The sequence below is a fragment of the Erpetoichthys calabaricus genome, chromosome 2 (genome assembly GCF_900747795.2).
Source record: "Erpetoichthys calabaricus chromosome 2, fErpCal1.3, whole genome shotgun sequence".
NCBI lineage: Eukaryota > Metazoa > Chordata > Cladistia > Polypteriformes > Polypteridae > Erpetoichthys > Erpetoichthys calabaricus.
Window position 1 is genome coordinate 284,699,194 of NC_041395.2, and position 18,729 is coordinate 284,717,922.

The 18,729-nt window shown below is 38.6% G+C and overlaps 1 protein-coding gene across 2 annotated transcripts in view; it reads right to left on the bottom strand.

The window, feature by feature from the left end:
* pyroxd2 (pyridine nucleotide-disulphide oxidoreductase domain 2) overlaps window positions 1-18,729 on the bottom strand; it is a 63,571-nt gene that overhangs the window by 28,734 nt on the left and 16,108 nt on the right. For both annotated transcript variants that reach the window (XM_051922945.1, XM_028795670.2), the window contains exons 5-11: window positions 17,223-17,378; window positions 16,879-17,032; window positions 14,052-14,113; window positions 13,532-13,629; window positions 7,719-7,860; window positions 7,350-7,484; window positions 7,052-7,124 (exon numbers count right to left, since the gene is read on the bottom strand). In XM_051922945.1, the coding sequence (XP_051778905.1) occupies window positions 7,052-7,124; window positions 7,350-7,484; window positions 7,719-7,860; window positions 13,532-13,629; window positions 14,052-14,113; window positions 16,879-17,032; window positions 17,223-17,378 (820 nt within the window). The remainder of the gene's footprint in view (window positions 1-7,051; window positions 7,125-7,349; window positions 7,485-7,718; window positions 7,861-13,531; window positions 13,630-14,051; window positions 14,114-16,878; window positions 17,033-17,222; window positions 17,379-18,729) is intronic.

Genomic DNA, 18,729 nt, shown 5'->3' on the forward strand with positions numbered 1-18,729 from the left:
CACATATCTACTGCCCCCTAAAGAAAAACGTGCTGCCCAACTAATTGGGAGTCGCTGCATGGTCACGTGTGTAATCAATGGAATTCAAACACAAATGCTGTTAGACACAGGAGCACAGGTTAGCATAGTAGGGAGAGAGTGGGTAAGGAAGACATTGCCTGATGTTAAGATTCAGTCACTTGAGAGTTTATTAACAGGAAGTGCACTCTGTATTACTGCAGCAAATGGCACTGAGATTCCATTTGAAGGGTGGATTGAGGTGTCACTTCAGATACTGAGCTCCAGGCATGGGCAGGTAGCCATTGATGTTCCTTTGTTAGTAAGTCAAAGTCATGTTAACTGTCCACTGTTAGGCTTCAATGTTATAGAGGAACTGATCCGAGAGAACTGTGACCAGACCGATACCACCAGTCTTAGCGCACTGCTGAGTGAGGCATTAAACCTGAAAGGTGACACAGCAGATAATATCATCTCTGCAGTAGGAGTAAAACCTGGGGAAGCAATATCACCAGGTATTACAGTAAGGATGGGCAAAAAGGGGCTGGTTATCCCAGCATGTCAAATATGTCAAGTGAGATGTAAAATTAGGGCTTTGCCTAGACGAGGCACAATGACTTTTGAGCCACTAGCAGAGAATCATTGCCCAGAGGGCATTGAACTACTCCCTGCCATTGTTGACAATCCAACTGGTACTTCAAAACTAATTACCATACCTCTCCAAAATTACACCTTACATGATATCTACCTTCCTAGTGGAACATTATTAGGCACTCTAGAAGAAATTATTGATATCTGGCCAGTCCTTCCCCCACCATCTGACCCAGTAATACTCAGCCAGCTAGTTGATGGCCAAGTCAATGCTGCACACCCAGAGTACAGTAGAGTTAATCAGGGAAGCAACAAATACAAGGTTACTGCTAGGGAGAAATGGAACCCACCAGTAGATTTGTCCCACTTAAAAGAGGAAGAACAAGAGGTAGTCAAGCACATGTTATATGAAGAATCAGATGTATTTTCATGTGAAGATGGTGAAATTGGTTGCATTCCAGATTTGAAGCTAAAAATCCACTTGAAAGATGATACTCCTGTGCAGAAAAGGTACAATGCTATTCCAAAGCCCTTATACAAAGAGGTGAAAGAATACATCCAGAACCTTTTGGACAATGGTTGGATAAAGAAGTCCGCTTCGGCTTACTCTTCTCCAGTTGTCTGTGTCAGGAAAAAGGACTTAAGTTTACGTCTTTGTGTGGACTTTAGAGAGCTAAACCGTAAAACCATCCCTGACAGACACCCCCTGCCACGCATTCAAGACCTACTGGATAACCTTGGGGGCTACTCATGGTTTTCAATCCTGGATCAAGGAAGTGCATATCATCAAGGTTTCATGGATGAGGACTCAAGATCTGTCACTGCTTTCAGTACCCCATGGGGGCTATATGAGTGGGTACGCATTCCTTTTGGCTTGAGCAACGCTCCTGCAGCATTTCAAAGATGCATGGAAGGGGTACTGGAACAATTGAGAGATGAATGTTGCACTCCATATTTGGATGATGTACTTTGCTTTTCCAAAACATTTCATGACCATGTGGAAGACTTGAGACGGGTACTGTGTCGAATGAGAGAGCACGGAATAAAATTACGACCAGAGAAATGCGAGTTATTCAGACAACAAATCCGGTACGTAGGTCGTCTAGTGTCAGAAGAGGGGGTACAGATTGACCCTAAGGATTTGGAAGCAGTCCGACAATTAGTGGAAAAGGAACCCACAACAGTTGGAGAAGTCAGATCATTGCTGGGCTTCCTTAGTTATTACCGCTCCTTCATACAGGACTTTTCCAGGTTGGCAAAACCTTTGTTTGAACTTTTAAATGGAACTATTGGAAATACTGGAAAATCTAGCTTGTTGACTACAGTAAGAGGGAGGATAAAATCCAATGTACAGCTACCTTCAAGGACACCAGTTCAATGGACTAATGAACATCGTACAGTCATTTCTAAATTTGTGGATATACTCACCACTCCACCCATACTGGCTTTTCCAAATTTTGAATTGCCCTTTGTTTTGCACACTGATGCATCAAACGAAGGACTAGGAGCAGTACTTTACCAACAGCAGGATGGTAAACTACGTGTAATTGGCTACGGATCGAGAACACTCACCCCAGCTGAAAGAAATTACCATCTCCACTCTGGCAAGTTAGAATTTTTGGCCCTGAAGTGGGCAATCTGTGAAAAAGTTAGAGACTATCTATATTATGCACCCACCTTCACTGTATATACTGACAATAACCCTCTGACATATGTTCTGAGTACAGCAAAATTGAATGCAGTGGGTCATCGCTGGGTTGGAGAATTAGCAGACTTTAACTTTGACATCAAATACCGCCCTGGGAAAGCAAATACAGATGCTGATACACTGTCCCGCTTCCCTGTGGATTTACAGGCCACTATCACTGAGTATAAGGAAACAATATCTCCAGAAGTCGTCTCAGCTGTCTGGCAGGGGGACAAAGCAGCTAAAGATAAAGAAGTGCCATGGGTGGCTGCTCTACAGTTCACCTCAATGGAGAACGATGTGTTGCCAGGAAGTGCTGATAAAATCACACCAAATGATATTAGGGTTGCACAGCAAGAAGATGCTACCATCAGTGAAGTGATTAACCTCAAAAGCAGAGGATGGGGTCCAAATAAGAAGGACAAGGAACAAATGGGAACTGAAACAAAGAGACTGATACATGAATGGAACAAACTCACCATTGACAAGGGAGTACTGTACAGGCAAGTAGGAAAAAGAAAGCAACTTGTCTTGCCACATAAGCTGAAACCAGTTGTCCTTAAAAGCCTCCATGATGATATGGGACATATCGGATCTGACAAGGTGATTCATCTGGCCAGAGAAAGGTTTTATTGGCCTTACATGCAGCAAGAGATTGAAGATTATGTAATTCGACAATGCATCTGCATCAAGCAGAAGCACCCTAGTAACCCAGACAGAGCACCTATGGGCTCTATTACTACAAGCGAACCTTTTGAACTGCTGTCTGTGGACTTTCTACATCTTGAGCCAAGTAAAGGAGGTTATGAATATGTTCTGGTTCTGATGGATCACTTCACTCGCTTTGCACAAGCATATGCCACCAAAAACAAATCTGGAAAAACCGCAGCTGAGAAGATTTTCCAAGACTTTATCCCTCGTTTTGGCTACCCTGCAAAGCTGCACCATGACCAGGGGCGTGAGTTTGAAAATAACTTATTTCAGAGGCTCCAACAACTATCTGGAATAACTCACTCCCGCACCACCCCCTATCATCCACAGGGGAATCCAGTAGAACGATTAAATCGAACTCTGCTTCAGATGCTCCGAACCTTGGAAGAAGAGAAAAAGTCAAAGTGGAAAGACTACCTACCACAAATTGTGCATGCATATAATTGTACAAGACACGAATCAACTGGCTATTCACCATTTTTCCTCTTGTATGGCAGAGCTCCAAGATTACCTATCGATTTGTTGTTTAATCTTACAACTGACAATGAGGAAACAGACAGCCAGGACTTTGTGCAAAAATGGGCAACCAAGATGAAAGAAGCTTACCAGATTGCTGCAGATAACAGTCGGAAAGCATCGGCCAAGGGTAAGCAGTATTATGACCGTACAGTGAGGGGCGCTATTCTTCAACCAGGTGACAGAGTCTTAGTCAGAAACCTATCTGAGAGAGGAGGCTCAGGAAAACTCCGTGACTACTGGGAAAAAGAGGTATGTCGTATTGTGGAGAGAATTAAAGACAGCCCAGTGTACAAGGTACAGCCAGAAGTTGGTAGCAGAACACCCCGGATACTACACCGCAACCTCCTGCTCCCTGTCAATGACTTACCTCTTGAAAAAGACACTAAATTGAACACAGTGAAAAGGAAAATGCAAAGACCAGCAAAAACAAATAGTGAGACACCAGACTCAGCATCTGATCACTCCAATGAGGAAGCAGAAACCTCATATGGCCCCCGTCGCTTGCCATGCTTTCCTGCACATGTCAGATCTGAGGTCATAGAATCTGAGTCACGCTCCAGGCTCAGAGCCAAGGCCCAAGAGGACTACCCTGAACCACGAGAACCACGAGAAACTGACAGAAATCCTTTGCAAGGAACATCAAGGGAATTAGGACTGGAAATGGAGACCAGTGTTGCTGAACCCCAGGTGGGGAATATTGATGAAGCAGTGGAACCCACAAATGGTCAAGAATACCTAGCAACAGAACACCAGAGTGACAGAGAAGGGGACACTTTAAGAAGATCGACTCGCACTGTCAGACCCAGAGAAGTATTCACATACCACAGACTGGGGCAGCCATCATACCAGCCTTGGAATCCTGGTGTCCATGCAGTTATACAGAATCCTAGGTATCTGTTACCAAGCCCCACCATAATGTATCCAGCATACCCAGAATTTGATTATTATGGTTGAAACACAATAGACACTGAACTAAAGGCCGAGCCTTTGGAGCAAGATGTCAGGAGACATCTCAAAAAAAAATAGGGGAGAGTGTAATGGGCTATAAACCAGTGTTTTAAAGAAAAGGCAGAATTTCTGGAAAATTCTGCTACAGGTTATTGCTGATGGCTATCTACAGGACACAAATATTTACCTGTCTTGCTAAAGAGTCACCTGCTTTGAATAGTCAGACTGCTTTGATGTAGTATCTTATCTACACACAATGTGTAGATACAGAACTGTCTGCTTCCTTGGAAAATTAACGAGTTCTGGGGACATTGGTTTCTAATCAAGTACTCAAAGTAAATGTGTTTACACTATTTGTTATACAGAGTAAATTGGTTTGCACCATTGTTTTCACTGATTACCATGTTCATCTATGCAGAAATTGAAGCATATATATATTTCTGGGAAAAGGAGAATAAAGGTAGAAGAGAACAGAGAAGTATGGTCTGAGACTTGGGACTGCTGTCTGTTTCTTTTATGTTTTACACCATATTGCTGTGGCTACACCCTGTAGCAACAGTGGCTTGTACCTGGCCCAGGTTCCCCTAGGCCTGAGGTCGGTAACATCAGCATGTCATCCTTATGAGGTTGCTTTATAATTATTATTAGTGAGGCTATTTTATAAGTATCCTTTGAATATAAACACCTATTTAGGCACATTATAAGAAACTGGATATAAGATTTGGGTTCTTTTAACATTTTTGGCTTCAATCGCAGGTTGCCTTCAGTCTGAGCATTTGTGTCCTTATGAATGCAGTGACGCAGGCAGGCTGGTAAAACTCCAGGGTATCAAGCCTTTAAAATACTGTGAAATAAGCAGCTCCCATAAACCCAATGCAGTTTCATGTCTCCAAAGATGATCTCTTAAGCTGACCCTTTAACAATAATCCTAATTTAAGGACAATCATCCAGCATCATCTGATCTTTAATGAATAAGTGAGATGTTAACTATAGGACAGAAAAGTATTGAAAAGACAACAAAACTGTATTTAATAGGGTCACTGAATCAGGCCCTCAAGGGGTGGCATCAGTTTTTTTTGGGCAAGAAACTATTAAGTGTTTTCATGGTTTTCTTCTACAAAAAATGTGAAAAAATAGGAAATGAAGAGCTTCTTGTTTTGTATTTTGTTTACTAGGTAGTCTAGCTTTTTTGTAATGAGTCTCAAGCCTGAATAAGAGATGCTTTCATTAAACTGTTTTCTTAAAATATAAGCCGAGTTTTATAGTTTCTGCAATTCCCAGAATTGGTCATGATTTTAAATATGTCCCAATGTGATTAGAATTTTTGTAAACATATGAGGTTCACAAATGTATTTATAGATACATACTATAAATCTTTCACTACCTGTTTAAACTAAAACTATTTTGTATACATATGCAAAAAAAAGAAAATCCTTACATGGTAAAAGTTAAAAATCTGTATATTTTGAATTAATTCCAGGATCTTTATATACTGTCTTTAACAACTGTTATTTTATATTTTATATAAATATATATATTCTGTACACAAAGAAATCTAGATATTCTATTAAAATGTGTTTAAAGTTCACTAACTCAAAGAAATGAAATCTGAGTATATGCTATTACCTTTGGTTAGTGCTTTTCAAGAATCCATCATATAAAAAAGGCTACAGACATCTATTTTCTTCTTCAATTTTAATTTTTCAGATAGAAAGCCGGAGGCTGTACTGGCAGAAACAACCTCTGGATCAGATTGTAGTTCAACAAATAAGACATCCTCATTAACACACATTTTCCTAAGGGAAATGTACAGTTGCCAGTAAATATGGCACTTATGTTGTCTCCCAGAATTACAAAAATGAGCCTCATAATGCAAACATAAGAACAACATGCAAAATCACTTTTACAAAACTTATGTGGAGCCACTGTAGGCACCCTGGATTAGAAGAACTTCCATTATAGCACACAGGCAACCCTACCTTCACCCAGCCCTAAAATGAGCCAGTGCCAAAGTGCTATCTGCTCTATCTCCATGTTGCCACATACAAAGAATCACCATCAGCCATTAGTACAATATATATTATAAAAACTCATAACATAGCATTCCCAAACTCTACTTAATCCATTTCACAGATGCAGGAGGCCATGGCCCTTCCAATGTAACCACCAGTCCTGGATGGGCCACTGTACCATTTCAATGCTGATTCATGCACACACCCACAATCACACTCACACATAAATTACAAATTAATCTAAGGAACACACACAGCCTTGGGGGGTATGGGAGGACAAACAGAATACCTAGTGAAAAACTCACACAATTTTTGGGGAGAATATACAAACTCCACATGCACAGTAGCTTACTGGACACTAGATCCATAAAGCAACAGTGCTAACCACAGTGCCATTACATACCTCCTCACCTCACCCAATATTAGCTTGCCATTAACAAACACTATATTGGCTGGATGTAAAGCAGTGTAGCAGTGTAGTTTCTGAGCAATGGCAGAGTAATCTCAGAACCAAAGATTGGTTGAATTTGTCATATATGACCCACTGAGTATATTTTAGAACCTACCAGTGTTCTGTAGTACCTACCGTTAATTTTAGTGACAGGAGAACAATAGTCAATCTGAGAAACAGCTTTAATGAACTCCGGGGGCAGGAAATTCTACAATAAACAGTATAACATAATTTTATGATAGCACAAGGAACACTTTTATTTGATTTTTAAAATTTATTTACACATAGGTATTTATATAATGGTTTATGGGAGCACATAAATAATTTAATTTGAATTACCTCAGTAAAAAAGTGATTTTTTTGTAATCTGGGTTTGGTAAAACACATTCAAAGGACATGAAAATTGTTGTTGATAAACCAACCTGTTACACACCTGAGGCGTAAGCTCCCTGAAGGTCACATGTGGAGTGGCATTGGACAGAACTACTTTACTGCGAACCTCTGTTCCATCTTTTAGAAGAACCCCTTTCACTCTGCCATTGTCATTCACCAGAATCTGCTGCACGGCCTTTTATCAGCAGAAGACAGAAAAAGGCATATGACTGATTTTATATTTAAAGTTTGACCACAGCTTGCCACAAAGTGATTAAAAATCTTTAAGGAAATACATAAATATTAAGGAAATGGAAAAAAAAGTATTATAACATCAAAACTTATTCAAAGTTTAGTGTATGTCTTTAAAACGTTACTAAAGCTATGGTTTAAGCCATTGAGTATTCATTTCTAATTAATCAGTCCTCACCTTTTCAGTGAAGATTGATGCACCATGAGCCTGGGCTGAATTGGCAATTGCTTTTGATACACCACCCATTCCTCCTTCTGCATAACCCCATGCACCTTTAATCCCTTCAATCTCTCCCATAACATGATGTAAAAGCACATACCTATATAGAAAAAATGCAGAATAATCAAGTTCTAATATACATTCATGAATTTAAAATATAAATTTAAAATGTTACACACCCATACATATGGCTAGGGCTGTGGGGTCAGAGGAAGAAGCAATTATTAGGTTACTGCAGTTGGAGTCAGAAAAAAATGGATCAACTAAATACAAATTGTAATATAATGTGTTAAAATTTCCAGTTTTGCATATACTAATTCGAATAAACTAATTTTTCTTTTAGAATTTTGATACAAATATAGCTTCTTTTTTCACTTTGTAAGTTTAATCTTATGTTAAACTAGGGGGCTTTGCCCACTGCTCGCTTTGTTCGCCCACCCCCTTCCCCCTGCCAGGGGGCGCTACGTGCCAGCCACTTTGTGTCTCTGCAACTCGCACTGTGAAGAGGGGGGCTGAACGCAAGTTAAGGAGATGCGGTCACTTCTCCTAAACCCCCTCTTAAACGGTGATACAATGGGTAACAAATACATTTTTTTTACATCCTCTATGCTTGATCAGCTATCTTGCTGCTGCTGCTGCTTGTGCCATGCTGCGTGTACAGCAGCTGCCCTTGTCTTGCGGGACTTTAAAGTCTCTCCGAGAAAATCACGTTTTGACCCAGGATTTTTTTTAATAATAGAGAGATGTTACTCAGTGTTTGTATGCCACAACAACAATAAACCTGAACTTTAACTGGTTAGAGTGCCAAAAAGTAGCCTCATTATTCACACTGGCAGAAATTAAATGTCTTGTATCTTGTATGTTTTGTGCATTCAGTCAACATGGTAAATATATTATTCTAATTACAAACAGAGAAGTCTGAGTGGGAGGTAGCAGAAATTGAAGAGTAGGAGTCAAAGGTTTTTTATGCCGCTTCCATGCAGGACTGAATCTAAATTAATAAGTATGATAATTTTATGATTCAATAAAAAAGACTATTTCTTTATTAAACTGTCCTCCTTTGACATAGAAAAAAAGATTAGAATCTTTTGAGGGAGCATGTATGTTCCTCCAGGTTGCTATATTCACCCGAATTCAACACTTTGAGAGAATTAGCATATTAATGTCTGTGTGCCTTATCACCAGCAGATGGTATCATACAATTCCTAGCAAGTGGGTCTAAGGATAAGTTCAGGAAGGACTGGCAGGGCACCACTATTCTTCCATCCAAGTACTGGGAGCAGCTTTAGAGAAGTGGAACTGTTGTTATCATTAAGGAAATGGGCTTGTGTGGTGCTAGCAAGGAGGACTTGCCTTTTAATGGTTTTGGGGAGCCAGAGCACTAATGGCTGCTAGAGAGAATTCCAGCCTAATGACCATGTAGCCAAAAAGGACCATACTGAATTGATCGAGAGCTTGGCAAGAAGTAACACAAACAGGGTGCTAAAAGCTGTTCCAGATGTCTACTTGAATGATAGCGGGAGTGGGGTTGGGGGGGGGGGCATTTAAAGTAAAGGCTAACTTAGAGGAAGAAGACATTCAAATGTCATGAGAGTGTCAGAGAAAAGAAGACAAGGTGTGAGAAACAAGTGATTGGTAAAGTTCTTGAAAGATACACTAGGGCTGAGCGACCCTTCCTGAGAGACTGATGGTATATAAATTATACGTAGTAACACTCATCCAATGTGGGCAAACTCAGAAAGAATAAAGTCCAAACTTAGCAGAAATAAACATTATTAGCCAAATGAATAGGGGGAAACTATTAAAATGGCAAATACAAAGTAAAAAGTAACAGCAACAGAAAAGAAAATCTTACACACCCATTTCTTTTGTTTGCCAGATGCTGTGACTACCACAATTCTCACATTCTCAGTTCCAATCAAGCACCTGTCCTTTTGAAGATTCTCATTGGTGTAAAGAGGATCTTGGGCTTCTCAATTTTCACAACAAGGTACTGTATGTGTTGGCTGTTTGTTATACTGAAAATTCTACACAGTTGTATCTACATTTAAGAATGGTTTAAGGAATTCAGCTGACAGAATTTACAACTTTATAGATCATTCCATCTGTCAATTGTTCCTCTCGAATGCCCTGAGGTCTAAACACTGACACTATAACTTTATGATACTTTCTATTCCTCTCCTTCTGAATTAAAATGAATAGAATGAATTTATGATTTATAAATTAAATCTCAGGCTTGTAAAATGCAATACGTGGCTCTGAGGCTAGGGATCTGCACTGGCAATCGGAAGGTTGCCGGTTCGAATCCCGTAAATGCCAAAAAGGGACTCTGCTCTGTTGGGCCCTTAAGAAAGGCCCTTAACCTGCAATTGCTGAGCACTTTGAGTAGTGAGAAAAGCGCTATATAAATGCAAAGAATTATTATTATTATTTTTAAGAATTAGAATCAGGAGAATATGATCAAGTTTTCTATAATTGTTCAGATAAAGAAAAGATATAAGTTTTGAGGTAAGGTAGATATGCTAAATAAATCATAGCGCCACAGAGTGGTAACATGTTGCATGTTGACAAGCACAAGCAAGTAAGAATTTCACTGTACTCTGAACATGTCACAACATGGACCACATATAATCACAATATAATTATTAAGTATACACTTATTTAAAATATATACTTGACATAGTCCTTACATTCTGAAACATAATCAATTACAACTTGGTTTAATCAAGATTAATTTATGTGTTTTTGTCTTTGCATTAACTTTATATTCCTAAAAAACAATGTCTTTCAGTGATTCCCTGATGGCCTTGACACCTGTGTATAACTCACATTATAATATTAGGCTAGAATGACTGTTCAGGGAGTGTGCTATAGATCATACTGAAGCTCCACAAACAAACAACTTTTTTTAATGCATAATCAGTCCCTCTTGCTGAGGACATGGTAATAAAAAAACAATGTGCTTACGTGACAGTGTCACTCATACCAATCAATCCATAAAAACACAGTGAGAACATGTAAAACTCATGTGGACACTGGTGATATGAGACAAGAATGGCAGCTCAGAGTCACCTGGTAAAGTTGGCATAAAAGAAGTTCTCCGAGTGGTGGAGGTGGGGAATTTGTTGGGGGAGGATTAGGTGGGCAGGTGCATGCAGACACAGCACTTAGAGAGCACTTTGGAGGCATGTCCTGGATAATAGTGTACATTAGCCCTGATGCACAGTTGCTGGTGAGGTGCCAAGGGAAAGAGTGATAAATGGGCTGCCTCTGTCCCTGACTGAGCAGTGTGAGACACAGCCGGGTGGCATGCATGATTGGACAAAAGAACAAAGCAGCTGGGAGCATGTGTTGCCACCGAACATCTAGGCAGCATGGGGGAAGCAGCCACTGAAGAAACAAAAAGTCTTTTTTAGGGCCACCTCACCAGCAGTTCGCGTAAAGTAACTAATTCGTCTCTCGCACCTACCGTGTCGTTACAACATTCTCTCTCAGTGAAGCACATGCATATATAATCAATCCAGTGACAGAAGGGAATATCTTTGTAAAATAAAGAAAATAGCTTCCGTAGCATGAAAGAATAGAAGCGATAGAAAATGTGAATTTTCCTGTTATTATTGCCTAGTTGCCTACAGAACAGAGACAGCTATTCACATCTGGGTATCAACACTCAAATGTCAATAATGACGCTTGACACTGATTTTCCAAGATGAATTCCTGCTCCTGATCCTGAAAGATGCCACAGAGGAAGATGAGCGGTTGACTAAAGTGCAGTCTCCTTTTAAAATGGTTGAATTTCAGTTTCATTATCTCACATAAACCAGGAAAGAAAAGCTGATGCATTATCTTGTATATACTGTATGAGCCTGATGAAAGTTTGGAAGATACAGTAGCGATTATTCTCAAAGGAAATTTTTTAGACATATTAATTGTTCCCAATATTAAAGAAGTTATGATGAGTGTTTGAATTTCTTAAAATCAAGAAAATACATCAGCAAATGTGTCTATCTTATCTCATAGCCTAGATTTTCAAGTTACGTCATCAGTCTACTATTTTCAATCATCCAGGAGTTGCACAATTATTAAACCTTATTGAAAGTATATTTCGGTGGAAAGGAATGACCTCTGATGTACAAAAGTATATTGCTACATGCAAAATTTGTTCTGCTAAACCATGTGTGGATTGTCTATTGGATTATTGTAACTACTACCAGTGCCCCTTCATCCATAGGAACATGATGCTATGGATTTCATAACAGATTTCTAACGTGTGTACTACTATTTTAGTAATAGTCAACAGGTTCTCTAAATACACTCATTTCATTCCTTTTAAGGGGTTACCATCTGTCAGCTGATATATTTTTGCAACGTACTGTATATTCATGGTTTCATTCATCAATAGTGTCAGATCGAGGACCTCAGTTTGTTTCTAGATTTTGGAAATCCTTTTGTATAAGGTTTGGATGCTCCATCAATTTAACAGCTCACTATAATCCTGAGGCCAATGGCCAGACAGAGTGAGTTGACCAAGATTTAGAAAAGTGTTTGAGATAAACTGCTTATTCCAACCAAGAGAATTGGACTGGATTTTTGTTCTTGATGCAGAAGTCATGAAATACATTGATTTACTCAACACGGAAAATGTCCCCTTTTGAATGTCTTTATGGGTCATCATGTAAACTGGCTCCTAATTCATTACATAGGACCTTATGTCTTTAGAAAACATGTTGGACCTGCAAATTGTAGCTTATCTCTAGCTACACACTTTACATATTCTCTGGCAATAACTGATGCATAATAGTTTGGACTTTGCCCCTGTTATCCCTCCTATTATGCTGATGGCTCAGATGAATTTGAAATACAGATCACTGTGATTCAAGAAGGCAGGCCACAGGTGTTGAATCCACTGAAAGGGCAACAGACCCAAGGATCACTCCTGAGTCCAGTTTGATGCCCTTCATGCCCTCCGCTTCTTGACTCAGTTCCATGCAGAATTCCTGATAGACGCATTCTGCCATTAATAACCTCACTCTATTTTGTATAGTGTTGCATACATTGACTACTAAAATATCTTAATATTTTTCTTGTTACACTAAGCTGAACAAATAAAAATATTCTACATATACATGTACTGATTATCATCTATCTATTTTCGTAGCCATTTAATCCAACTTAGAGTGTAAGTAAGAAACTAACCACAGACAGATTGCTGATCTATCATGGGGCACAATCTCTCATAATGGAGAATATTTAGGGTCAATAAAAAATTGTCTTAACAATATACATCTTTGGAATATTGGAGTACCCACACAAAAACCCATGCAGGCAGGGGGAGATTCTGTAAAAGTCAGTACTGGAACTGTGAGGCATCAGCACCAACCTTCATGTCACAAAGTCATTGATTATTGCTTATTATACACATTGTTTATTCTCCTTTGAATGTACAGAGGCTGAGTTTTCTCATACTTGAACATAAAGTCTTTTGTTTTTATAAATGTTCGTTGGTATTGCCTAAACAGAAGAAACAACGTGAACTTGGAAACAAGTAATGTGGATAAGTTACATTAAAATAAACTCAGAATTTAAGTACCAATATCAAAGCAGTTTGTTCATTATGTTTCAAGAATTGACTTTCTGAAGCCCTATCACGAATATGGTTAAACCATAAGTTGATTTATGTAAAGACATTTTTATGTGTAATGTAAAATGAAGCTATTATTAACAACTGCATAATATCTGCTGTGAGAAGATAATGAAGAAAACTTACATACCCACTTCCTGGTGTGCTGGGCGTAAGCATTGCACCAATCAAAGAGTCTGTAGCAAGAGTAGCTTTTAGGGGCTCCGAATCAAACCAGCGATTTAAAATCTGTGAACAGAATAACCTGTCTTAAGGTATAGTGAAATAAATGAAAATACTGGACTTTTTGTAGCTTACTCAAATGCAAATTATGCTATGTTTTAGTCATTCCTTTGTAGGTGTTTATAAAGGGATATAAATCAGTTGTAAATGCATTATTATTGAAAGACATCTTAATAGTAATTATAAATGTAACCGTGTTTAAACATTAATCAGTAATGTACATGTCAGCACTTGTAGCACACTTATTTTACTGACATTTGGTTAACATCTAACAAGAAAAACATCAAGAAAATATGAATTTCAGTTTGTTTAAAAAATTGTGATGCATGTATAAATTATACAATAAATAGATTGATTAAAGTAATCACATTTTTATATCTAGAAAAATGACATTGAAAAAGCTTAATAATTAAACTCTGATATTTTACTTTAGTTGTTGGTGCTGTTAAAAGTTCATAGAAATCTGGAATGCTCTTTCCAAGTCTTCTTCCTTTTTAAATATACAAAATAGACAACACTGCATATTTTAATAAATAAGATGAGATGAGTTAAATAAGGATAGATAGATAGATAGATAGATAGATAGATAGATAGATAGATAGATAGATAGATAGATAGATAGATAGATAGATAGATAGATAGATAGATAGATAGATAGATAGATAGATAGATAGATAGATAGATAGATAGATAGATAGATAGATAGATGTGTCTTCCATAATGTTTGGGACAAAGACACATTTTCTTTGATTTATCCCTCTGCTCCACAGTTTAAAATTACAAATCATACAATTCAGATGTGATTAAAGTGCACATTGCAGACTTACATTTAAGATTATTTGCGTACATTTTGGTCACACCATGTACAAATGACAACACTTTTCATACAAACACCCTCACCCCCCATTTCAAGGCATAATAATGTTTGGAACTCGGCAATGGCAGGAATATTAAAGCAGTCATACTTAGTACTTTGTTACATATCTTTTGCATGCAATGACTGCTTGAAGTCTGTGATTCATAGACATCACCAGATGCTGAGTATCTTCTCTGGTGATGCTCTGCCAAGCCTCTAATGTAGCCATTTTCAGCTCCTGTTTGTTTCAGGGGCTTGTCCCCTTAAGTTTTCTCTTCAGTATATGGAAGTCATGCCCAATTGGATTTAAATTGGGTGACTGGCACTCCTGTATTGCCTTAGCAGTATGTTTGGATTATTATCTTGTTGAACGATGAAGAACCATCAAATGAGTTTGCAGGCATTTACTGGAAATTGAGCAGATAAGATGTTTCTCTACACTTAATAATTTGTTGTGTGGCTACCGTCACCGGTTTCATCATCAAGGAAGATAAGTGTGTCAGTACCTGTAGCAGCCATACATACCCAAGCCATAACACCCCCACCACCATGTTTAACAAATGAGCTGGGAAGCTTTGGATCTTGGGTAGTTCCTTTTGCTCTTGCCATCACTTTGATACAGATTAACCTTTGTCTCATCTGTCCTCAAGACCTTATTCCAGAATTCTGCAAGATCTTAAGTACATTTTTACAAACTGTAATATGGCCATCCTGGTCTTGTGACTAACTAGCACTTGCATCTTGCAGTGTGGTCTCTATATTTTCTGTTCATGAATTCTTCGGCAGATAGTAGTCTCTGACACTTCCACATCTGCCTCCTGAAGGTGTTTGGAGCTTTCTTTTCACCAAGTGAGGATTTTTCTGTCATCAGCAGTGGATGACTTCCTTTGACCACCAGTGCCTTTGCAATTACTGAGGTCAACAATGGATTCTTTCTTCTTAATGATATTCCAAACAGTTGATTTAGGTAATCGTAAGGTTTTACTGATGTCTCTAATGGTTTTATTTTTGTTTTTCAGCCACATAATGGCTTCTTTGACTTTCACTGACACAGCTCTTGCCCTCGTGTTGAACAGTGTCAACTACAGACTCCAAAGTGTAGAAGCCAGGCTAGCTATTTTATGCCTACACTAATGAAGCAATGAAACATATCAAAGTAATCACAAACACCTGTGACGCCAATCGTCCCAAACATGATTGTGTTCTGAAATACCATGTGAGCTAAGGGCAAAAAAGGAATGAACAGAGAATGAAACTCCATTCTAGGTCACAAACATAAGCATCCAGACTAGGCCAGTTTAGCCTTGCAGATAAGCCTAACGCTCAGTCCTTTTGTATCTGTGTGTAAATCACAGAACCTGAAAAAATCCCATGTGGATACAGGGAGGAAGTACATTGTGAGACCGCAGGGCTAACCTCTGAACAACCATACCCTCTATATGGATATACTAGAGGATAAATAGTCAACAAATATTTTTAGATCGTATACTTTACATTAAAGTGCTTTTAATCTTCTTACATTTTCACCTTCATATTATTTTATACAGTTTTTAATGTTGAATGTCACGTTTAGTTTCAAAGCAACTATGTATCACTAGGGTGTTTGGATGTAATACCAAAGACTTGTGGTCACTTACTTTTGGCCATGTGGTTCTTATGAAAGAGTGACTGCATGCCCAGTTATATGGCTTCAAGGAATCCAAGCAATTTTCTATATTTGTGCAATTATTTTAAGAAAAGTTGTTATTCTTAAACAGAGGCAGAAGTGTTTCTCGAACAACTCATATAATGACTCTGATTTTAACCTTTTATTTTGTTGGATTCCAGATTTGGTTGTAAGCATGGTGTGGAAAGCCTTCTTTGTGAAGTGCTCATGTTTGGCTGAGCACAGGGGTGCCTTTTCTGGGTACTCTGGTTTGCACCCAGAATCCAAAGACATGCAGATTATATTATTTGATGATTGTAAATTGGCCTGTGCCCCTGTGATAAGTTCATGCTTTACCCAGGGCTAGTTTTTAGTCTTGCTGTACTATGCTATGCTGTCCCTTTTTTGAAATCCTTTAATAGAAAAAAAAAACAGAAAATAAGTGGTTTAAAGAAATGACGGATGGATTCCATATTTATCACACAATGTGAAGATATACTGTAAGAAGAAATTTCTCAGATTTGTATTACTTCTCAATATAATATATAACAAGAAATGCACAGAACAAATTGTCTCAGGAAAAAGTTTAGGATTCATAACAAAGAGGGTAAAGGCACTTGACTGCATAGATTATGTGTGGTCAGCCAAATGCCTGTGTGTTCTACCATTTTTGCATACCTTTTTAACAGAAGAGTTAATAAATGAATAACTGTGTGGAGCCTACAATGCGCCAAGAATTATTATGACAACATACCAGTCTGTAGAAGTGGCATGAACGTTCTTAGTGCACCCAATTTTTCCTTTAGTGCCCCAGAATAAATGCCTGCTATATTTACAGGAGGGGCATCAAGTAAAGGCTCAATTGCATTGGCAATCTTTTCCATGTGGGTCTGGTACAAGGGGTATGCCTACAAACAAAAATAAATAGCATTAAAGCAGAATGTTAAGGACAGATATTGTGATCATTAACCTAGCTTTTATGTTTTAAACAAGACTGAACAAGTGATGTATCTTCAAGACTCTCAAAGCAGTATTAAATACTTTCATAAAACTCAGGATAAACAAACACATGCAGTTTTACAAAACCGAATATCTTACTTTGGCATCTTTTTTTGAGAACACACTGATCTGATGTTGGTTCTCAGCCATGTCATTTCCCAGAAGCAAAGATCGAGGAGGATGAGCTGCTGTCCCCTCTTCCAGCAATGGTGTAAACGAATGAGGATTGCGCAGATACACTTTAAGACCATGTTTCTGCAAGAACATAAGGCATATGAGAACTAAATATAACTAAACTCAGTATGTTTCCCTGTATTCAGAGAAGGCAGTCACAGAGTCCAGATGAGAAAGCAGAATAGTTCTTTATTTGCACAGTGTTATGCACAAATGTCTCAGTCCATTGAGTGACCCCAGAGTTAAATAATTCATCTTATTTCTATACTTTTTTCTAATTACATCACCTAATCTAATACATCACACCATCTGACTCTTAATAAGTAGAACTTTATCATCTCCTCCAATCAACTAAATTCACCAGTTATTTTTGACTCATGTCAATTCTCCCATTATTCCCAACACTGCTTCATTGAGAGGGGTGTTTAGTGGATTGTCCTATTGATCTTGTCACCACTTCATAGGCGGGTGTATGGCCTTTACCATCAGTTTATGCACACTTTCTGGAGTGGTAATCGTTACTCCTTTACCTCATTCTAACCTTGGAAATTTACGTTGATGAGGCAGAAATCTCATGCATTTAAACCTTAAGTTATATTTAGTTAACCGTTGAGTTACATTCAGTCCTTTTCCTATTTAGCAATTTATTAAATTATAACTTCAGATATATATATATATATATATATATATATATATATATATATATATATATATATATATATATACACAGTAGGGGGCGGCACGGTGGAGCTGCTGCCTCACAGTTAGGAGACCAGGGTTCTCTTCCCGGGTCCTCCCTGCATGGAGTTTGCATGTTCTCCCTGTGTCTGCGTGGGTTTCCTTCGGGCGCTCCGGTTTCCTCCCACAGTCCAAAGACATGCAGGTTAGGTGGATTGGCGATTCTAAATTGGCCCTAGTGTGTGCTTGGTGTGTGGGTGTGTTTGTGTGTGTCCTGTGGTGGGTTGGCACCCTGTCCGGGATTGGTTCCTACCTTGTGCCCTGTGTTGGCTGGGATTGGCTCCAGCAGACCCCCGTGACCCTGTGTTCGGATTCAGCGGGTTGGAAAATGGATGGATGGATATATATATATATACAGTGCATCCAGAAAGTATTCACAGCACATCACTTTTTCCACCTTTTGTTATGTTACAGCCTTATTCCAAAATGGATTAAATTCATTTTTTTCCTCAGAATTCTGCACACACCACCCCATAATGACAACATGAAAAAAGTTTACTTGAGGTTTTTGCAAGTTTATTAAAAATAAAAAAACTGAGAAATCACAAGCACATAAGTATTCACAGCCTTTGCTCAATACTTTGTCGATGCACCTTTGGCAGCAATTACAGCCTCAAGTCTTGTTGAATATGATGCCACAAGCTTGGCACATCTATCCTTGGCCAGTTTTGCCCATTCCTCTTTGCAGCACCTC